General features: G+C 36.6%; 1 protein-coding gene across 1 annotated transcript in view; it reads right to left on the bottom strand.

Moving 5' to 3' along the window:
* Positions 1-22,503, bottom strand: part of GRM8 (glutamate metabotropic receptor 8) — a 794,519-nt gene that overhangs the window by 85,422 nt on the left and 686,594 nt on the right. The window contains exon 9 of the mRNA XM_045855677.1: positions 9,924-10,859. Within this exon, the coding sequence (XP_045711633.1) occupies positions 9,924-10,859 (936 nt within the window). The remainder of the gene's footprint in view (positions 1-9,923; positions 10,860-22,503) is intronic.

Raw genomic sequence — 22,503 nt, 5'->3', positions numbered from 1 at the left:
GGTAGGGTTTAGGGAGTTGTGAACAATGAGCCAAGACCAGCCATTCATATGGAAAAGTCATGGTTAACAGTTTGGGCGGGCCCATCAGTTGGGTGGGAAACAGTCTGGGGGGATCTCCAGGGCAGGGCAAACAGTATTGATGGAGTCTCAGATATGGCACCTACCTGCCAACTCTGTGCTTCTGTAGGGGGAGGGCTCAGAAAAGGGACAATGGCTTCTGCCTGCCTTTCTGTTTGGGAGAAAGCTGTCCCCTAGCTACTGCCTTGATGCTGGACACTTCAGTTCCTCCCTGCATGCCTTTGGTGCCTTTAAAGCTGCTACGTCAGTTCTGGAGCTCAGAAGGAGTGAGTCTGAATATGTCTGTGTGTGGGTTTTTTAAGGGGACCTGTCTGGGAGTCCAGAAGTTTCTTCCACCAACTCTACCCCCACTAGTTTTTGGAGCCAAAAGTTATGGGGACTTTCCTCCCGGTACTGGAACCTCAGTCTAGGGGATCTGGTGTGGGGCTGGTACTCCTCGCTCCTGAGATATCACCCCAAGTTTTTATCCACTACGCAAGGATTTTTGATGAGCCCATTTTGTGTCTACATATATCTTAGCAGATGTGCTTTTTGTTGCTGTTGGAGTACATCCAGAATAATTCATGCATAAGATAGGTAGGGATCAGATTTTCTGAGTCACATACATTTTTAATCTCACAACAATTGATAGTTTGGGTGGCTACTACACAATTTTAAGTTTAAAATACTTTTCCCTTAAATGCTCTTTGCTTTCTAGAATCCAGTGTTGCATATCAGGTTTGATCATCCTTCCTCTTTCCCTCTTAAAGCCTTAGAATTTTCTCTCAATTAGTGAAATGTTACTAGATGTGTAGCCCTTTAAATTGTCAGAGTTATCTTTCTTTAATGCGTGAAATCTTCTTTTATTTTTTTACACATTTTCCTCCTCTTATTTTTTCTCTGTTTCTTCTCAGATGTTTGTTAGATATACACTGGGATCTTGCTTCGAGGCTCAATGTGTTCTAACTTTTCCTCGTATTTTCCTTTTTTCATTTTTGCTTCTACCTTTTCTTTTACCCTTCAGAGCTCTGCTCTTCAACCCTAGCCACCCTATGTTTCAGTCTATCTGTTCAGCTTTTCATTTTCACATTCATACTTTTAATTTCCAGGATCATATTTGTATTCTTTGGTTAATGATTTCCACAGCAATCTGTGCATGTGTGTATGTTCAAAAGTATCTTGATTCTCTGTTGAAGTGACAATTAAAATTCTGTTTTTTAAAAATGATCTTGTATTTTGTGAATTACCTCTGGTTTAGCTTTTTGTGGAGTTTCTGGCTTTTAAAAATTATGCTACTGATTTTCTACAGTTATCATGACATTTTTGGCTACTAATATATAATGTATAATTATAATTGAAGGACCAAGTTTATTGATAAGGATGAATTATCAATTTTCCTTGGACAGGAAAAAAGATGATGGGTTTGTGTTCAGTCAGTGATTATCATACCTGAGTGGCTTCTCTTAAAGATGCATCAATACAGGCAAGCAAGTGGCTGGGAATCCACCTCTGAAGGAACTTATTCTCAGAGTTGAGAAATTTATCATATTTCTCTCCTGTGTAGATTCTGTATTTTCTATTTCTCATTTGTCTGTACCTGACTAAAATAAAATTACTTCAAATTCTGCTGTGTTTCTCTCTCAGTGCCTTACTAATTTCCTGTACTAGAAGTATAAGATAATTCCACCATCAGATGATTCCCATTATTTAGAATAGAATTCTCTAATTTTAACCTGAACTCTTTCTACATGTAAAGTCAGAGCAGAGAGGGGAAGTGCGGTGCTTAACTGGCCCAGCTATTTTGAAATGTGGCTCTTTAAAGAATTGTCTTGATTGTCACTCAGTGCCTACTTCAGATATTTATGTTGGCTTTAGGATTAGAAATTATTTGTGATTTCCATGGTAAGAACCACTTACATCTCTTGGGCTGTGGTTTCCCACTTTTAATTTCTCCATAAAGCAGACCCATTCGACTTATTCTTAGGGATTGTCTCAAATTGTTTTACCAATGTTGGTTCTGAAAATAATATGATCTCTCTCTCTCTCTCACTCTTTTTCTTTCTTCACCTCTCCATCAGTCTTTCCTTCTATTTTTTCTTTTTCTTTATTTTTTAAAAATCATATTGTCACCTTAGAGTGAAGGGATATATATGATTGGACCATCCCATATCTTGAACTGAGAGCCAGGCTAAGCTTTATATATATTTTTTCTTTTAATGATGCAAATAAATATGCTTGAATTTATTTTAAATAGCCTCAAATTTGTACTAATTTTTTGGTAAATATTGTTCTACATTTTGGGACATGTGGTACTAATCAATGTGATTCAGCACTGATATATTTTTTTTAATTCCCAACATAAAAATATGTTTTGGTGACAGCCAGAAGAAACTATGTACTTGCAATCTGCTCTTCCTGGCACCCTTTGTGCTGCATGAGACGTAAGCATCGTTGAATCATGGAAAATGTGATCTGAAGTTATATAAGGAAATTAGTTACTACATCATTCTGTATAATCTGCAGTCAGGGATATCTTAATGTTCTGTCTATGCAGAAAAAATAAGTGTATTTATATGACATTCTCCTAAACATTTTGAAACAGTCACGGTCATTACTGATCCTGAAAACATTCATGTTTTAATCTTAATCAAGTCCAGTATTCTAACATTTTCAATCATATTAAGAAAGTTAAATCATTTAGTTCTAAGACTAAATTCCCAGGTTGATTAATTGTCTAGTAAATTAAATTATTGTAATTTGGGCATAAAACCTTAAAATTCTATAAGCTCAATTTTAATTTAAAAAAGATGAATGTGAAAATACCACAATCTCACTAACTGTTTAGGTAGTTCTGGGCCCTACAGATTCCTCAGAGCCCCAGAATGAAGGATCATGGAATCTAAGCAAAGTTCACTGAGCAAATATTTCTTTGTGTTGTCAAATAAGATAGGTATCCCCCAAAAGAACTGCCCTAAATGTGTAAGTAGGTAATTTTCTATAGTGGTAACATAAATCACAACTGAGAACAAAATAAGCCTAGCTAAGGCAACATTCCCTAAGAGAGCTAATTAACAGGCTTGCTTACATTGTGCCTTACAATCCCTTTATTTCACTTTTTACTTCTATATCTTCAGAAGCATGTGATTTTAACTGAGTGTACAAGTGAGACTTTTTTCTTTTCCTGTTGGTTTTTTTTTCTTTTCTTTTTTAAATTTGTTTTTTTTTTCCCTTCCAGAGTTGATCACAACCATCTGGTATGATGATTCTTGCCCAGCACACTATCTACCCCAATATCAAAAATAGTTCTATAACTATAATGGGACATCATGAAACCTTCAAAAAGATCAGCTTCAAATGACTATATCCTGACAAGGAAAGAAAATGGTATACAATTTATAACAATTGCAAACACACGAGTGGCCTATTAAGAATCATCTCTATTTCCCACCATTCTAAGGAAGTAAAGACATGTTAGGAGGCAGGAGTGGCTAGAAACCACCTCTCGTCTGACCTGTTCTGAAAATCACTTCCACTGTTGTCTCGGTCATGTTGACACTCATACTCTGGTTTGCTCAGGCTGTTCTTTTCTTATCTGGACTGTTACTTTAAAAGCAGGGGTTTTATTTATTATTTTCAGAACTATCTCTTTTACAAATCTTGTTAGAGTTATTCGATTTTGAAATTTTAACTTAAATATTTCAGCAACTGCTTTCTGGTGACACTTTGCCTCTTCCAGTATTTTCTGCTAAATATATGAAGGCAGTTATATATATTTAGGAAGAACTCTCTTTTCTCTTTTTCCTACTCCTACAGCTCTGTCTCCCTCTTTAACTGCTGTAATCTATATGACCTATACTCTCAGGCAAGCCCCTTTGTTTGCAATAACCCTTCCAGTGGGGTGCTGCACAGGCATGGTCTAAATGGATGAAGAAATTGAGGGAATTATGTGGGTAAATTTGAATGTATTCAGTCATTAAACAAATGTGCTTTGAGAACGTATTCTGGCCTGGTTTTCTGCCAGATGCCAAAAACAAAATGGTGAGCAAACCAAATAAGGTCTCTGCCTTCATGAAAAATAGCCTTACAGGAATAGTTAACATTTATTAATTGCCTATTATGTGCTAAACAGGTCTCAAGACTAATATGTAAACTTACCATGAGGTCTATTATACAAATACACCATACTGAGACAAGAGGAGGGGTTTTTTATCTGTCGGTTTGTTTGTTTCTTTTTAATTTAAAGTTAATCATCTTCTTGCCCTTTCCTACATGATATGAACTCAAATCTGCTCTAGTTTGGGAATAGGGCTGAATGCGATTGAAGGTGATTGCTTTACATTGGTTACGTTTTCTCAGCTTGTTTAGCAGGGCCAGCATTTGATTCCAAGCCCTTCTACTCTAGAGCTTGTGCCCCTCCTAACTCCACGCATCCCTTTCTGCATCCTTAGACTCTGCTGGCCTTCAACATTCAAATGCAGCAAAGGGACAAGGAAGGAATGACACTGTAAAATTATTGAGATAATCAGATTAATCCCCTTTGCTTTGTGTGTTTTTGATAGAATTGAGGACAACTCTAATAGTTCCTTTTTGCATTTCTCCTTAAATATTTAGCAGGCCTATTTCAGAATAATTAGTGATGACAAAATTTTTAAAATAAGTGTCCATGGCCCATTATTTAAATGAGATACTATTTTCCAGAAAAAAAAATATAATGGGGGTCACTATAAGATGTATATCTAACATTCCCATTATGCTACAGTCTAATTTAAATCATAAATAAGCGTTTATATTAATATGTGGTTATTGTACAAGGCACTCCATTCACTTATTCGATGGGCATGTATTCAGAGTATAGTAACATAAAAGGATTTATGTTAAGAGACATATTCATTCAGATGTATTCATACATCAGACAGACACTGCTTACCCTCCATGAATTATAAAAGATTCCATTTTACAATTAGAGGAGAAAATAAAGTGGCGGGACTGAGCAAGGGGAGGAGTCTCAGATGACTACCAGGTTTCTGACTTGAACTACTGGATAGTGGCTGCACGATGCGCCCAGAGGGTGAGGAAGAAAGGCTGGTTGGGACATTCCAGGGTGTTGACATTGTTGAGTTTTATTTTCTTTTCCACTTTGGGGGTGTTTGATTTTGTTTCCGTCTGACACTGCATCTGAAGCGGCGTGCTCATCGTAGCCTGGCAGTGTCATAACCCTTGTCTGATAGGCTTGGTTTTATGAGGCCAATTAAAGATGGCAAAATATGTGTTTAAGAGATTTTTTTGTCATCACAAAAACCCCCAACCATCCCTGATGATTCTTTTTCTATTATATTAATGAAATTTTAATCTTGTCTTTTTAGCACAATTATGAGACTGTTAGTCAATTTCCATGCCTCAGAAGCCCACCCTTCCTTCACACTATTTTTCTACATGGAAAGAAAAGGTGCATTTATATGATGACCTAGTAGAATGTAGCAGTAAGCACAGAGCTAATAAATGATGTCACTAAGATCTATTGAAATATACATGATTCACCTTGATTTCAAATTCTGGAAAAAAGGGAATATGCAGAAATTAAAAACAATCTAATTTAAAAATGGGCAAAGGACCTGAATAGACATTTCTCTACAGAGGACATACAGAGGGCCAATAGACATATGAAAAAAATGCTCGACACCACTAATCATCAGAGAGATGCACATTAAAACCACAATCAGATATCATCTCACACCTGTCAGAATGGCTATTGTCAATAAATCAACAAACAAGTGCTGGTGAGGATGTGGAGAAAGGGGGCCCTAGTACACCACTGGTGGGAATGCAGACTGGTGCAGCCACTGTGGAAAACAGTATGGGATTTTCTCAAAAAATTAAAAAATGACACTTCCTTTTGACCTAGCAATTCCACTTCTGGGAATATATCCTAAGATTCCAGAAAACATCGATCAGAAAGAATATATGAGCCCCTCTGTGTTCAGGGCAGTGTAACTTACAAAGGCCCAAGTGCCCATCAGTAGATGAGTGGGTAAAAAAGCTGTGGTACATTTACACAATGGAATTCTACATGGCTGTAAAAAAGAAGGAACTCTTACCCTTTGTGACAGCATGGGTAGCCCCAGAGAATACTATGCTAAGCAAAACAATTCAGTCAGAGAAAGACAAATACCATATGATCTCACTCATGTGTGAAACTTAATGAGCAAAACAAACTGATGAACAAAATAAAACCAGAGGCATGGAAACATGGAACAGACTGACAGATCTCAGAAGGGAGGTAGGTGGGGGTGGGGGGACTGGAAGAGATTAACCAAATAACATATATGCGTAACCCATGGACACAGAAACAATGTGGCTAAGAGGGAGGGCGGGGACTGGGGGGAGGATGGCAAAGGGGGGCAGGGGATATCTGTAATATTGCCAACAATTTAAAAAAGTTTTATCATTGAAGAGGGAGAGAGAGCTGTCTATCTTTGTGAATGTTACTAAAGTCCCTTTATAACTTGATGCTACACAGAGTTTTTCTGAATCATCTGTCAAAATTATTCAATTAATTTTACTTTTTATTCCTAGTTTTCTTATAATTTCAATGAGATGTATGTGGTTAGATAAGTTTTCTTCTGTAGACATTACTCTAAAAAGCGTAATTAAATATATTCTAGAAGAAATTTTGCTCTTCTGCTGTCTTCCATGCTATAAATTTGATGCCACTGAAGTATAGTTACAGCATTCATAGTTCTCATCTGTGCTTTTTCATCTCAGATTTGACTCCTCACTATCTTCTCTTGCCCTTGAGCCTGATGCTTTCTTGCCCTTGACGCTGGGACTTTGCTGGTGCTGCCAGACAGCAGGCAGCACCGGCTGGGAGCCAGACTGAGCCTTACAAGAAGGTCTCAGGAAAAGCAGACTGACACAGGCTCAATAATTAGCACAATGCTGGACATGATGCTCAATAAGGATCTGCTGAATTAATGGATATGTGGGCTGCCTGGCTGTTGCAAACACTTCCAGTTGATAATGGTGAGGTTAATTGGCTAAGTTTATAAGCAAGCATGGAGGACTGACCAGCTCTTTGGTCCTCCAAAGTCAATAAAATTTACGTAGAATCTTCTTTTAGAGATAATACGTTTTATTCATTTTTAATATATGTGTCAGTAATTTTAGCAATGTGAAAAAATAATCATTCTAAAACATTTTGTGTATTGTTATAAATAATACTTTGACAGAGAATAGCAGGTAGCAAATGTGAAGTGTTAGGATGACGCATAAGTGTGTTATAAAAAGCACTTCAGTAGCAAAATCTTAGCTACTTATAATCTCTCTTGATGTAGAGCTACTCAAAATTCAGCAACTCCCAGACTATAATATTCTGAAAACGTCTAGAATTAGTGTTTCTTACTGATTTCTTTAGTCTTTCCCATGTTATATCATATAATACAAAATAAATTCCAATTAACATTATAATTGGTCTTACACTATGTTTCTCTGACTTGTTTTGATCCACAAAGCTAAGGAATTAAGAGGAATTTTGTCTAGCCACACCAGTCATCTCTCTATAGGCATGGATTGACCTGCCCCTGTGAATATACACACTGAACTCAGGTTCTTAGAAGGATGTACGTTTCCTGCAGGCTCAGCAGCAGCGGCAGCCTCCATCCCCTGCCACATCCACGTGTCCATTTCATCCTGAAGCTCTTACTCTCCCTGTTACTGCTCCTTGGGGGCAGCTGCAACTATAGAGGTTTTGTTCTGAGAGACAATGGTTCTTTTTCCTTTCCATTACCTTTAACAAACTTATTAGCATGATGCACATTTTAACTACAATTATGCTATCCAATAGCCTGATGTAGGACCATGATTTTATTAATATTAAAAATCTAGGCACTGTAGCCCCGGCTGGCATAGCTCAGTGGATTGTGCACAGGCTGCAAACCAAAGTGTCGCAGGTTCGATTCCCAGCCAGGGTACATGCCTGGGTTGCAGGCCATAACCCCCAGCAACCGCACATTGATGTTTCTCTCTCTCTCTCTCTATCTCCCTCCCTTCCCCCTCTAAAAATAAATAAATAAAATCTTTAAAAAAAATCTAGGCACTGAAAGATTTATATGAATAGAAAAAAATCTTATGAGCATTGTATCTACACCTCCCTAGAGCAATGGAAGTCACAATATGAAAAATTAGAGTAGGCTATAATTTATAAATTATAAAGAAAGAGAGAAAAAAAGGAGAAAGTTAGATGTCAGATCTCAGAAGACTTTGTTTAGCTAAATATTTATTGTGCACAAAAGCAAAATAAACTACTTGAGGCCCACTCCAGATAAAATAGAATATAGAAAAAAGGCAGTCTGAGGTTCAAACACAAATACCACTTAAGTTTATGTTATTAATAGTCACATAATACAGTCATTGTTTTGTCTTGACTAGCACAATTAACCATATCGAAACTGACCCAAAAAGTATTGAGAAACTTATTTTCCAACTCACACATTATTTCCTAAGTTCAATTTACACATTTGATGCTAATAAATTCTCATCTGAATATGTCAAAATATAATGGTTTCTAGTTTTTAGGTTTAGAGCCCCAAACTATCTTACTTTCTTTTCTGCCATATGCTTGGTCCTACATCAAATATTCATGGACCTCCATCGGCCGTGCCAGTCCTGAAAGGGCACACAGGTCTGGAACCCACAGGAGTTCTCTCTACTCAACAACTAGTTTGCTGAAATACATTTCCATCCAAACATGGTTGCAGGCTACATCAATCTAGCAAGGGATGAATGTTCATACTAATGAGCTCTCCGTGCCCTTACTGAATACTTTTTCCTCTGAATTAGTTGGGATTTCAAGAATCATGCATGACCTCAGCCTGGAATGTTTGAGACTAGGCAATGGAATTGCCTCCAGGATGCCTGATTTCCTCATGACTTTTGATGATGGAAGATGGAACAATCTTTAAGTCCCTCTGAGAAAAGAACTTTCTCATATACACATTGAGCTGAAGGGCTATCCTTTATATATAGGTTTGCTTTTGCTTCACAAGCCAGCTTCTCTTTAGCATACTGCCCAAACCTTGGAATTCATGGTTAACATTAGTTCTCTGCATTTCTGTACATTGCACCACACACATCTATTTCCATTCACACTGTCTTTCACAGAGAGATGTCCTTTACTCACCGTGGCTTATGTGGAAAAGGTTAATAGTGACAAATGAAGATTCTTTTGGGAGATTCCATTGATCCCCACCTTCTAAAACATTATAAACTGCTTTGTATAATTGCCCATTGTTGTCTTTAATACCTTATCATCACCCTCCACAAGTGGAAAAGCAATAAAACTGGAGGTTGAGGGGAAATAGTAAAATGGCATCAATTTCTTTTTGTTGTTTTACTGTAACACTTCCTGCTGTGACTAAAAACATCACATTAGACCCAGAAATAGAGGCATTTGTTGGGAATTGGAATATCTCTGGACAGCTCTCACCTGTGAATCATGTTTGCCCTCTCTTCCTTCCTTCCACTTTTAATCAACATTTGGAAAACAACAGTTACGTTAGCAGAGAAGAGAGCTGGGAAGAGAGACTCAGAGAGTGATGTGAGCTCCGACCATCTCCAGCCTTGCTGAGGACACATGGAAGTCTCTTCATGGGAAATCGGCCTCAGTTAACACGCATCAAAGCTAAGTGACCCTAAGTAATATAGTGTGTGTGTGTGTGTGTGTGTGTGTGTGTGTGTGTTTCTAAATAAGAATAACACAGACTGAATCATGTTGAAAGGATATAAGTGAACCAAAAAGAAAGGCAGGAAAGCACCTTGAAGAAAAAGCTAGATCCCAGGAAAGGGTTGACAAATACTTCTCTTGCACTTACCTTTTCTGCTGACTGGGCTGTACCAAAAAAGATGGGAATGAAGGCTAACCAAATGATGCAGGTGGTATACATGGTAAATCCGATAGGTTTGGCTTCATTGAAAGTCTCTGGAACTCCTCTCGTTTTAATGGCATAAACAGTACAAGTGACCATCAAGAGGATACTGTACCCCAGTGAACAAATGAGTGAGAGGTCAGAAATATCACACTTGAGCACTCCCCTGGCGTTCTCTGGGTCCAGAGTCCGCTGTTCTCCGTAGTCAATGATGATGTGTGGAGGGTCCACAGCAAACCAGACACACACTCCCAAGAGCTGGATGGAGATGAGGCTGAAGGTGATCACCAGTTGGGATGCTGGACTAATAAACTTGGGTGCCGTGACGGATTTCTTCCCCTGCTCGAATATTCGGTGGATTCGGTTTGTTTTGGTAAGAAGGGCTGCATAGCTGAAACACATGCCCAGTCCTAGGAAGATCCGTCGGAAGGAACATATGATTGTATCTGGCGCTGCGATCATTAAAAAGGTGATTGAATAACAGAGGAAAATCCCTGTTAGGAGCACATAACTAAGTTCGCGTCCCGAAGCCCTCACAATAGGAGTATCATTATAGCGGACAAAGGTCACGATCACAAAGGTGGTGGCAACGATCCCCAGTATTGCAAGGAACACAGGCACCACAGCCCAGGGAGAATGCCACTCGAGTTTGATGATGGGGATAAGCTGGCAGCCTGTGCGGTTGATGTTTGGTCTCTGGTCCAAAGGGCAAAGTTCGCAGGAGAGCTCATCCACCTGGTAGTTGTAACCTTCACAGCGCTCACAGTGCCAGCAGCAAGGGACTCCTTTCACCGTTTTCTTCCTCTCCCCAGGTTTACATGGCAGGCTGCAGACAGACGCGGGCTGAATATGTTCTCCCTTAGCCCACTGCATGTCTTCCACCTGTGGGTATAAAAAATTAATGAGCCTTCCATTTTCCCCCCATTTATAATATCCTAATCCTAGCTACAGGTTTGCAATAAATCACGGAGTGTTGACAGTACAAATACAGTTCACCATAGTAAGAGCCCAGTTTCTTTCCCTGATATTGACTTTATGAAAGTGTTAAACTATTGGGTCCAATAAATCATTCACATCATCAACTTGATGAGTGTCATTAGTTTCCATTTACCTCCTCCATGTTGACTAATCTGACATTCACAGAAAGATTTATCGGCCCAAACAGTTTTAAGGCTCAAAAAAAGAAAAAGTCCTATGGAAAGATGTTTTAGGGCTAATCACAGGCATAAATTCCAGAATCCCTCAAACATTGGCTTAGGAGATATATATGTACACACACACACACACACACACACACACACACACACACTTATATATAGTCTTTATATTTTTGCAGAAATTCAAACCACAGTGTCAATTTTGAAAGGAAATGGCAAAACTAGCTACTTTAATCTCTGACACGCCTCGTGTTTATGGTGATAACTATATCAAAGTTTTTGCTTCTGTTTAAGCTTGAAATATATATATTTCTCAGTCTTGCATTTCCACACTGTAAAAACACCATGCTGCATGAGGTAGCTGGATGGTCATGTTTTCCATTGAACAAGAGTCATCGTGTAGGCAGCATAAAGAAGTGAAACTGATACAAATGAGATAGTCCCCCATTTGTGCTTAGTATCTGTCTCAGGGCCTCTTTTGGATTCAATCACAAAATACCTCTATTAAAATTAAAGTGCTATTTTTAGATGATTCTGACACTCAGTGACGTCTTACCTTTAATTTGTTTACTAAAATTTCTGGACCCAATTCCAATGTTTGTGGGGCAGAAGGGAGGAGTTTCCATACCACCAAGCAATTCTTGGACCCCCACCTCATGTCCTACAAGTCAGCTCAATTCCAACATTATCTACCTGGAAATAGCATCAGATCCCATAAGTTAAGTGCTCAGTCCTACAGGATTATATCCCTCCAACTTTAGGGGACAGTTGTAAGTCCAAGCAGTCACCTGTATTTCTGACCAACCTACTATAAATTCTACCTCTATAATAAAACCCCTACCTTGTGTTCAATTAATTTTCTAAAGTCGCTCACTGAACTCAGAGAAACGTTTTCCTTATGGGATCACTGGTTTATTATAAAAGGATATAACCCAGAAACAGCCAGATAGAAGCAATGAATAAGACAAGGTATGTGGAAAGTACAAGGAACTTCCATACTCTCTGAGCAAACCACTCTCCCCAACTCTGCCCCTCTTCACCAACCTGGGAGCTCTCCCAACCCATCTTTCTGGGTATTGATGGGGGTTCATTACATATTGATTAATGATTCATTAAATCATTGGCCATTGGAGATTGAGTCAACTGTCAGTCCCTCTCCCGCTCCTGGGGAGAGGAGAAAGGTCTGGGTTAGAATTATGAATTCCAATCCTCTAATCACATGGTTGGATACCGTTGCACCAGCCCTCATTGGTAGTTACCTAGGGACTTTCCAAAAGTCACCTTATTAACATAACAAAAGACAGCTTTAATGCTCTAATCACAGAAAATTCCAAGTGTTTTAGGACCTCTGTGTCAGGAATGGGGTTGAAGACAAAATATATATATTTCTTATTAAAAATCATAATATCACATTTACTTTATCAGATACATAGTGATTTTGGCAGAATACTAATAGGAGAAAACTGGAAATTATGGGTCATAGGAGATAAGCAGCTACTAGAAAAGGTAAACGCTATGATAGGAGTGATTTTTTTCACTGATGTGAACAGTGACTGACGCACAACTTGCCCCCAAAGGTCTGCTGAGTTTGTGATAGGGAGGCTACCCCAGCAGAGCCCTGAGGACTGAGAAGCCAACTTGAAAGTACTGCGATCTGGAAATAGAGGGTTGCATGAAGATGCACAGAAATGGGGAGCTAAAAGATTTTTAAAAACCAAAACAATAATAATAACGACAACAAAACAGCTTCTTTTCTCAAGACCAGCTCTGTCAACCACCCCAAAGAGGAATTACCATACTCTGTGACAGTCTGGCTCCAAGACAGCCCCAGTAACCTCATCTCCTAGAATTCCTGCACTCATGTAGTCCTCTCCCACCTTCCGTAGGGCTGTCTGATATAAACAACAATATATTCCAGAAATGCTCATATGTGATTTCTGAGGTTAAGTCATAACAGAGATTTTAGCTTCTGACTTGCTGTCTTGGATCCCTCACTGCATGAGAACTCTCAAGTAGCCCTATGGAAAGGAACCAATGCCTCCTACCGACAACCAGCACCAACTGACCATGCAAAGGAGGAAACCGCCTGCAAAGAGAATTGTCTGACTCCATTCGAGCCTTGAGATGACTGCCCCAGCTGATACCTTAACTACAACCTCATGAGAGACCCTGAGCCAGAATAACCCCACTAATCTGTTCCTGAATTTCTGATCTACAGAAACTGTGTCAGATTTTTTCTTAAAGTTCATTATTTTAAACTGCTGAATTTTGGAGTGATTTGTTATGTAGCAACAGAAAATGAATAGAGTTCAAATTAAGCTTACCTACTCTGTGACCACCACCAGTGTAGTAAGCTATTGAGAGTCTATTGAGAAGGCACACCCAGTGACAGGTATCGTACACCAAAATAATGCCCTAGAGTGTCCTCTGTCAGCACTATGCTTTCATCACTCTTGAGATTGCCTCTCCTGGGGAACTATGTGACTCAGATTGTTCTCATGAATAGATATACCTATTACTCAAGAATGCTTTCCTTTCTTGAATGTGAAGTCAATGGTTAAGGGCAGAGAATTATAGTCCCCAAGCTCAATACTTGCCGAAGGCTGTCAAACCTCCCCTTGGTGGAGTAGAGCATTCATACATGTTTAATTTCAAATATCCTCCCTTGAGAAAGTAGACGCTACTTCATGTGTCTTAAGGGAGCTCGAGACCATTATATCTACCCTGTCTGTTACCACAGAGGAAAAGCAATCTATCATAACCCTAATTTTCTATTAGGTTTTAATGATTTAGAAAGTTATTATATTTTCTTATAGGATCCCAGTAGGAAAGGAAAAAAAGTTAAATGGGAAGCATATAGTGGCTTTCTAAAAAATACTGAGAAAAATGAAAAGCTCTGGTGAGTAGCTAAATTATTGATTTTATACTATAATGGACTCATATAAGATAATAAAATACTTTTCTGAAAGTTATGTTTCAAAGCTAATTATTGTAAAACCAAAATTGCATTTTGTTTGGGGCTCCTCTAGATTTATAATGTTAGTGTAAAAAAAGGCAACTAAAAATACCTCAGAAATGTTAAACTTCAAGACTGGTAAAGATCTTAAAGGTGAGCTGGTCTAACCACATGTTTAATTCCTTAATTCTCTGTACACTTTATTTTCCAGTTAGCTTTTTAACAAATAGATATACTTATATTAGATAAGCCTTGTCACATAAAATATTTATCATTATTAGCTAAATATTAAATTTTCCTTTACCAGTTTTCTGTGTCCTAAGCTAAGAAAAATAATTTTTATAAATAAAAAATAAAATTATAAGATAATGGAAAATATCACAATTTTTAAATAGTTGTCAATTTTCTTTAAGTAAAATCCAGTATGTTCAAGTAATACATATGGCTTTTTTACTATAATGAAGACACTACATATATTTAAGTAAATATGTTAAATGTATATATTGTAAATCTATATAACTCCATTTTCATCAAGGAATCTATTTATCTGTAACTATACTATATTTTGATGTCAATGTTGAAGACTGATAACCAATCAATATCCATCTCAAAAAAGGAAATTAGCACATATTTGAATCAGGACCTTGTAAATACATTAATATTTTAGACAAATAATTTATTTTACATATGTTGTTAAATGTTGATTAAAAATAATACTGCTTGAGAGTAAATTAAACTAATTTTCATAACTGTTGCAAAGCATAAACAAGGATCACCCAATGCATTTGCACTGCAATGTATAGATTATACCATCTTCCATGAGTACAAAGAAAAGCCTTATCCATGCATTTTAAAAATATTTTATTACTGAAATTTCAAACATGTAAACATGTAGAGAAAATAATACAGTGAATCCACATATATCCATCATCCATGTCAACTTTTGTCAATATATGACTAATCTTGTTTCATCTCTTTTAGTTTTATTTTGAAGAAAGTTACAGACATCATATAATTTATCTGTGCATGGACAGTTTGTATCTCTAAAAGATAAGTACTTGAAATTTTAACAAAATATAATATCAACAAATATTTAAAATGTGCCATCCTAGCCTTTGACATTATTCTGATTAGGATGTTTTCTCTCTAAAATGCATAGTCCAATAAGTGGGTGATAGTTATACAGATAGATCTTCCAGGGACAAAACCATAGCCCACTCCTATCTTGACAGTGATCAACAACAGTGATTCATTCTGTAAGCTGTCAAACCATTATTATTATAACCGCAAAACAAAAAATTCCTGAGTGTGATTCTGTTTTTTAATCATTTCCAGACCAATCAGCCTAGAGAATGCTTCCTGAAATCTTTAAATAGATGTTATTTTATAGAATAATTTTCTTCTGTGTAGTTTTAATAACTCCTGAAAAACAGAACTACAAGAACATTTTCCAATTAAAGGACCCATTATAATTACTCATTTCCAGTATTCATTTTAAAATGCTCACTCAATAAAATACCTCTATTACAGTTTTTCCCACATATTAATGTGATTCATTAATATGATTACTATACATGTGAGAAAACTTTAAATGTAATACAGATAACTGATACCTAGCCATATCATTCTTAATTAGTTCTTCTCATCTCACTCTGTAAGTAAGCATAGTATTAAGAACAATTTTGGTGACTAGTTTGTCACCCCAGTATTCAAAACCCAAGTCTTCATCTGACCTTTGTGATTGCAGATTATATGCAAACATTTACAGTGAAACTGGGTCTTTTTATAAAGCTTTACTTATTAATTTCAATATAATCAGTAGACTTAACAAATATACTTAATTAGTTTGAGTATTTAAAATCTCAAAATTTGGCATCATATTTTGTGAATCATATGATTCATAAGTGAATGAGTATATATTGCCCAGTTAATTTGATAATGTAACTAAAAATAAAGTTTATTGATATGTATATTGCTTCTTTAAAATTCATCCAATTTTTCTGGGCCATACACAGCTTTATACTCCTGTTCAAAGTGGTAAGCAGGTTTAATTTTTATATTAAGAAGTTTTTAGCCCTGGCTGGCGTAGCTCAGTGGATTGAGCGCGGGCTGGGAACCAAAGTGTCCCAGGTTCGATTCCCAGCCAGGGTACATTCCTGGGTTGCAGGCCAGAACCCCCAGCAACCGCACATTGATGTTTCTCTCTCTCTCTATATCTATCGCCCTCCCTTCCCTCTCTAAAAATAAATAAAGAAAATATTAAAAAAAAAGAAGTTTTTACTTTTATTGTTGTTCAGTTACAGTTGTCCTCCCTTTTCCCCATTGCTCTCCCTTGCCCCACCGCCCTGACTCCCATAGTCAATCCCCTCCTATTGTCTGTACCCATTAGTCCTCTACTCATGTTCCATGGCTTGCCCCTTCTCCTTCTTTCCTCTGTTATCCCTCACACCCCCACCCCTCTGGTCACTGTCCGTTTGTTCTTTACTTCCATGATTCTGGTTCTAATTTGCTCATTTGTTTGTTTTGTTGATTAGGTTCCACTTATAAGTGAGATCATATGGTATTTGTCTTTCATTGCCTGACTTATTTCACCTAAATCTAATATGTATGAGATGATCTTCAAATTGAAACTCTGGTTGTATGTGATGTCACAGATCTATATAACCTTTAAAAATACAAACACTTCTATTTGAAAAGATAATTTTAAACAAAATTAAGAAAATCTTATTTATAATAGCTCAAAAACTAAAATACTTAGGAATAAACTTAACACATGAAATACAAGCATTTTTTTCACTAAAAACTGCAAATACCATTTTCAAAAATGAAAAACCTAAATAAATGAAAAAGAAATATCATGTTCAGGCATCAGAAGGCTTGATAATGCTAAAATGGAAATACTCCCCAAATTGATTGACAGAGTTAACACATCCCTATGAAAATTCCATACGCTTTTTTTACAGAAATTGACACACTGATCCTAAAATTTATACAAAAATTAAGGAACTCAGAATAGACTTGAAAGTAAAGAACAAGAATGAAGGATTCACAGTTTCTGATTTTATTTTATTTATTTTTTAAAAGATTTTTATTTATTTATTTTTAGTGAGAGGGGAAGGGAGGGAGAGGCGGAAAGAAAGATCCATGTGTGGCGGCCTCTCACATGCCCGCAGCTGGGGGCCTGGCCCGCAACCCAGGCGTGTGCCCCGACTGGGAATTGAACCAGCGACCCTTTGGTTCACAGGCCCACTCTCAATCCACTGAGCTATACCAGCCAGGGCACAGTTTCTGATTTTAAAACATCGTATAAATCTACTGGTATCAAGACAGAATGCTACTGGCATTAAGATAGACAAACCAATGAAATACAATTAAAAACCTTACATGCATAGTCCATTGATTTTGATAAAGATGCCAAGCAAATTCAGTGGAGATAGAATAATCTATTCAACAAATGGTGCCAGGGAGAGACATGACTCCAAAAGCATAAGTAACAAAACAAAAATTTAAAAAATTGAAATTCATCAATATTAAATACTTTAAAAAAAAGATTTTATTTATTTATTTTTTAGAGAGAGGGGAAGGGAAAGAAAAGAAAGGGAGAGAAACATCCATATGTGGTTGCCCCTCACATGCCCCCAGCTGGGGACCTGGCCCACAACCCAGGCATGTGCCCTGACTGGGAATTGAACTGGCAACCCTATGGTTTGCAAGCCTGCACTCAATCCACTGAGCTACATCAGTCAGGACAATATTAAATACTTTTGTTTTCCAACAGATGTCATTAAGAAAGTGAAAAGACCCACTGAATGGGCAAAAATATTTTCAAATCATGTATCTGATTAAGAGACTCAAATCCAGAATATATTTTTCAAATTAAATTAAATTAGAATTAAACAGTTAAAAGACAAATAAACCAATTAAAATGAGCAAAAGAATTCAAGAAAAATTTCTTCAAAGAAGGTGTATGAATGGCCAACATGCATATGAAAAGTTGTGCTATTGATATATGTATTAATACATGCTATAAATGAATAAATTGTGAAAATATGCTAAGTGAAAGAAATCATTCATGAAGACCACATATTGTGTGATTTTATTTTATATGAAGTGTCCAGAAGAGGCAAATTCATACACAGACAATAGGTTGGTGACTGCCAGGGGCTCAGAGCAGAAGGGAATAGAAAGTGATTACTTAAGTGTGTAGGAATTCTGGGTAGTTGAGAAAATGGTCTAAAATTTATCTGGTTCAGGTTCCAAATAATGAAGACAAATGGGAGATCTTAAAAGATTTCGAGACACCCTTCCAGACAAAAAATGTTACAAAGAAAGAATGGAGGATCAGAATGGCTTGAGAGCCAGGGAACAATGAAAAAATGCCATCAAGTCTTCAAACTAAAATAAAATATTTTCCTACCTAGATTTTGGCAACCTACTGTTTAAGTATACATTAAAATGAAGATATTTTTATATATGCAGTTTCTCCAAAAATATATACGTATCTTCCATTTTCAGCCTCAGGAAGCTATCTGTTGATGTTCTGGACATAAACAAGAGGATAAAGAAAGGAAGGAAAGGAAGAGAGGACATTAGGAAACAGGAGCTACAATACAAAAAAAGTGTGAAGAAAATCCTCAGAATTATTGTAAAAAGAAGTGCTGGGATGCAAGCTATGCCTTACATTTAGAGACATGCCAATCTGTATTGGAGCAGCCAGAGAAATGTCTCTAAAAACATAAACAGTATAGTTAACTAGGCATCTTCTGCTGAAACGTTTGGAAGTGAATTTGTTTCAATCAAGTAAAAAACAAAACAATAACAAATGCAATGCTAAGCAACCAAATGATTTTTAAAATGATGATAATTAGCTAAGGGACAACAAAAAATTTCTAGTAATCAAAGCATATTAGATGGTACACAACTTAAAAATGGGCTAAAGACTTAAATATTATACCCAAGACCATAAAAATCCTAGACAAGGACATGGGCAGTAATATCTCGGACATTGCTCATAGCAATATTTTATCTGATGTATCTCCTCAGGTTAGGAAAAAAATAAACAAATGGAAGTACATCAAACTAAAAAATTTTTGCACAGCAAAGGAAACTGTCAACAAAAAAGAAAGGCCACCCATGAATGGGAGAACATATGTGCTGATACATCTTACAAGGGCTTAATATTTGAAGTTTATAAAGAATTCACAAAACTCAACACCAAAAAAATTAACAAACAAGCAAGCAATCCATTAAAAAAGTGGACAATCTGAATAAACACTTCTCCATGGAGGGCATACAGATGTCTAATAGAAGTATGGAAAGATGCTGAACATCAATAATCATGAAAGAAATGCAAATTTAATCTATAATGAGTTATCACCTCACACTGGTTAGAATGGCTATCATCAATAAATGAACAAACAAGTGCTGGCAAGGATGTGGAAAAGGGGACCTCTTTTGCACTGTTGGTGGGAATCTATTTTGATGCAGCTATTATAGAAGACAGTATGGAGATACCTCAAAATATCAAAAATGGACCTGCCTTTTGACCCAGTAATCTCACTTCTGGGAATTTATCTAAGAAACCCAAAAACATTAATTCAAAAGAACATAAGCAACCCTATGTTCATTGCAACATTATTTACAATCACTGAGAAGCACTGTAAGTATCCATTGGTAGATGAGCAGATAAAAGTGTTGTGGAAAATCCACCCACACGTGGGGAGATAACGAAGCACAAACTTTATTACCCAAGGGGACTCAGAGGAGAATCATCCCAAATTCTGAGCCCAAAAAGGCTGGGTTAGGGGTCCTTTTTATATACCAGTTACACAGGCAGAAAGGGAGGGGGAACCAGCTGCTGAAAGCAAGCATTCAGAAGCAGGGGCATAGTGACCTTGAGATATGGTTACTTAGCAACTTCTGCTACCCGGCTCCTTACCTAAAAATAACTTTTACTCAGCTTTTGTCCCGACAAAACTTGCAAGTGTTACAGAGAGCAGTTTCTTTTCCTGCCACAAAAGAACTATTAGACTGTTTATTTGAACTTTTTCTTGTTTTTTTTTGAGATAGATCTGTAATGCTATGAATTTCCCTCTTAGAGTAGCTTTCCCTCTACCACACAGATTTTTCAGTTGTTGTGTTCTCATTTTCATTTATTTCAAGGTATCTTTTCATTTTTTATCTTGTTGTTGGCCCATTCATTATTTAATAATGCTTTTGTGTGCTTTTCATTTTTTTAATTTGTGAATGATTTCTAGTTTCATAGCATATGGTCAGAAAGGATCCTCAATATGATTTCAATCTTCTTAAATTTATTGAAACTTGTTTTGTGTTTTAAGATGTGGTCTATCCTAGAGAAAGTTTCATTTACACTTAAATATGTTTATATTTTGATGCTTTGGGGTGAAATGCTCAGTACAAATCAATTAAATCCATTTGATCTAGCATGCTGTTTAAGACTGTGGTTCCATTGATTTTCTGTCTGGAAGTTCTATTCACTGAAGTCAATTGAATGTTAAAATCTCCTACTATGACTGTACTTGTGTTGATCTCTCCCTTTATGTCCATAAAGTTTTGTTTTACATATTTAGGTGTTCCTATGTTGGGTGCATAGATGTTTACTAGGATTATATCCTCTTGTCGGATCATTCCTTTTATCATTATGTATTGTCCTTCTTTGCTTTTCACAATAGCATTGGTTTTAAAGTCTACTTTGTTGGATATAATTATTGATATCCCAGCTATTGTTTCTTTCCATCTGCATGAAATATCTTTTTCCAACCCTTTACTTTTAGTCTATGTTTATCTTTTGATCTGAGGTGGTCTCTTAGAGACAGCATACAGGTGGGTCTTGTTTTCTTACCCATTCAGCTACTATATGTCTTTTGATTAGAATATTTAAGCCATTTACATTTAGAGTGAGTTTTGATAGATACGTATTTACTGACATTTTTAAACTATCCTCTGTTGTTTCTCCTTCTTCTCCTCTTCCTCCTCCTCCTCTTCTTCCTCCTCTTCTTTCTCCTCCTTCTTCTCCTCCTTCTCCTCCTCCTCCTTCTTCTTTCTTCTTCTTCTTCCTCAAGGAAACACTTTAAGATTTGTTGTAGTACTGGTTTGGTGTTAACAAACTTCATTATTTCTCCTCCAGTTTTAAATGATGCCCTTGCCATGTAAAGTAGCCTTGGTTGAAGATTCTTGCCTTTCTTTCCTTTGGATATTTCACATCAATTCCTTCTGGCCTGAAATGTTTCTGTTGAGAAATCAGATAACTCTCTAATTGGGGCTCTCTGTAGATAACTAACAACTTTTCTCATGTGGCTTTTATGATTCTGTTCTTGTCCTGAAGCATTGTCATTTTAATTATGATGTGCCTTGATGTAGTCCTCTTTGGGCCCATCTTTTTGGCACTCTGTGCTTTGTGGACTTTGGTGTCTTTTTTGTTCACTAGATTGGGGAAGATTTTGGTCATTATTTCTTAAAATACATTCTTGACATTTACTCACGTCTTTCTCTTTGTTATTACCATGGTGCAGATTTTATTATGCTTCATGATTTCCCAAAGCTTTCTTAAACTTTCAGCCTTTTTTAAAATTCTAGGAAATGGATTTGCCCCCATTCAAACACACAAAAAGAATACGTAATACAATATATGAAATGATGAATACACTGGAAGGAATAAACAAAAAGCTGGATGAAGCAGGAGATTGAATCAGAAATTTGGAAGACAAGGTATGAAAAAACACTTAATCAGAGCATAAAAAAGAGAGCAAAAATGTAATGAGGCAAGTTTAAGTGTTCTTTTGGACAACATGGAGCATAACAACACTGGCATCATAAAGGTGCCAGAAGGAAAAGAGAGAGAGAGCAATAGGTCACAAAATTATTTGAAGAAATAATGACAGAAAACTTCCCTAGTCTAATGAAGGAAAAGGCAAGTCCAGGAATGCAGAGAATCCCAAAAAGATGGACCCAAAGAGACATACATCATAATTAAGTGCACATCATAATTAAACATACATCATAATTAAAATGGCAGAGCTTAAAGACAAGGAGAGAATCTTAAAAGACACAAGATAATCTCCAGTTAGATTGTCTTCTGATTTTTCAACAGAAACATTTCATGCCAGAAGGAACTGGCATGAAATATTCAAAGGGATGAAAATCAAGTACCAACAACCAATGTTACTTTAACCATCAATGTTATCATTTAAAATTGAAGGTGAAATAAAGTGCTTCACAGACAATAAAAAATAAAATTTTCTTTACCACCAAAGCTATATTACAAGAAATGTCAAAGGGCCTCCTTTAAGAAGTAGAAAATCAAAACAGAGAAACATATTTAAAAGAATAAAACACCAATAAATTTATTTCTATCAATGATCACTTTAAATGTAAATGGTTTAAATGCTGCAAT

This window comes from Phyllostomus hastatus, unplaced genomic scaffold, assembly GCF_019186645.2.
Source record: "Phyllostomus hastatus isolate PE091 unplaced genomic scaffold, TTU_PhHast_1.1 phas_scaffold_114, whole genome shotgun sequence".
Lineage (NCBI taxonomy): Eukaryota > Metazoa > Chordata > Mammalia > Chiroptera > Phyllostomidae > Phyllostomus > Phyllostomus hastatus.
Note: the sequence above shows the minus strand (reverse complement) of the source record. Positions and strands in the feature narration are given on the sequence as shown.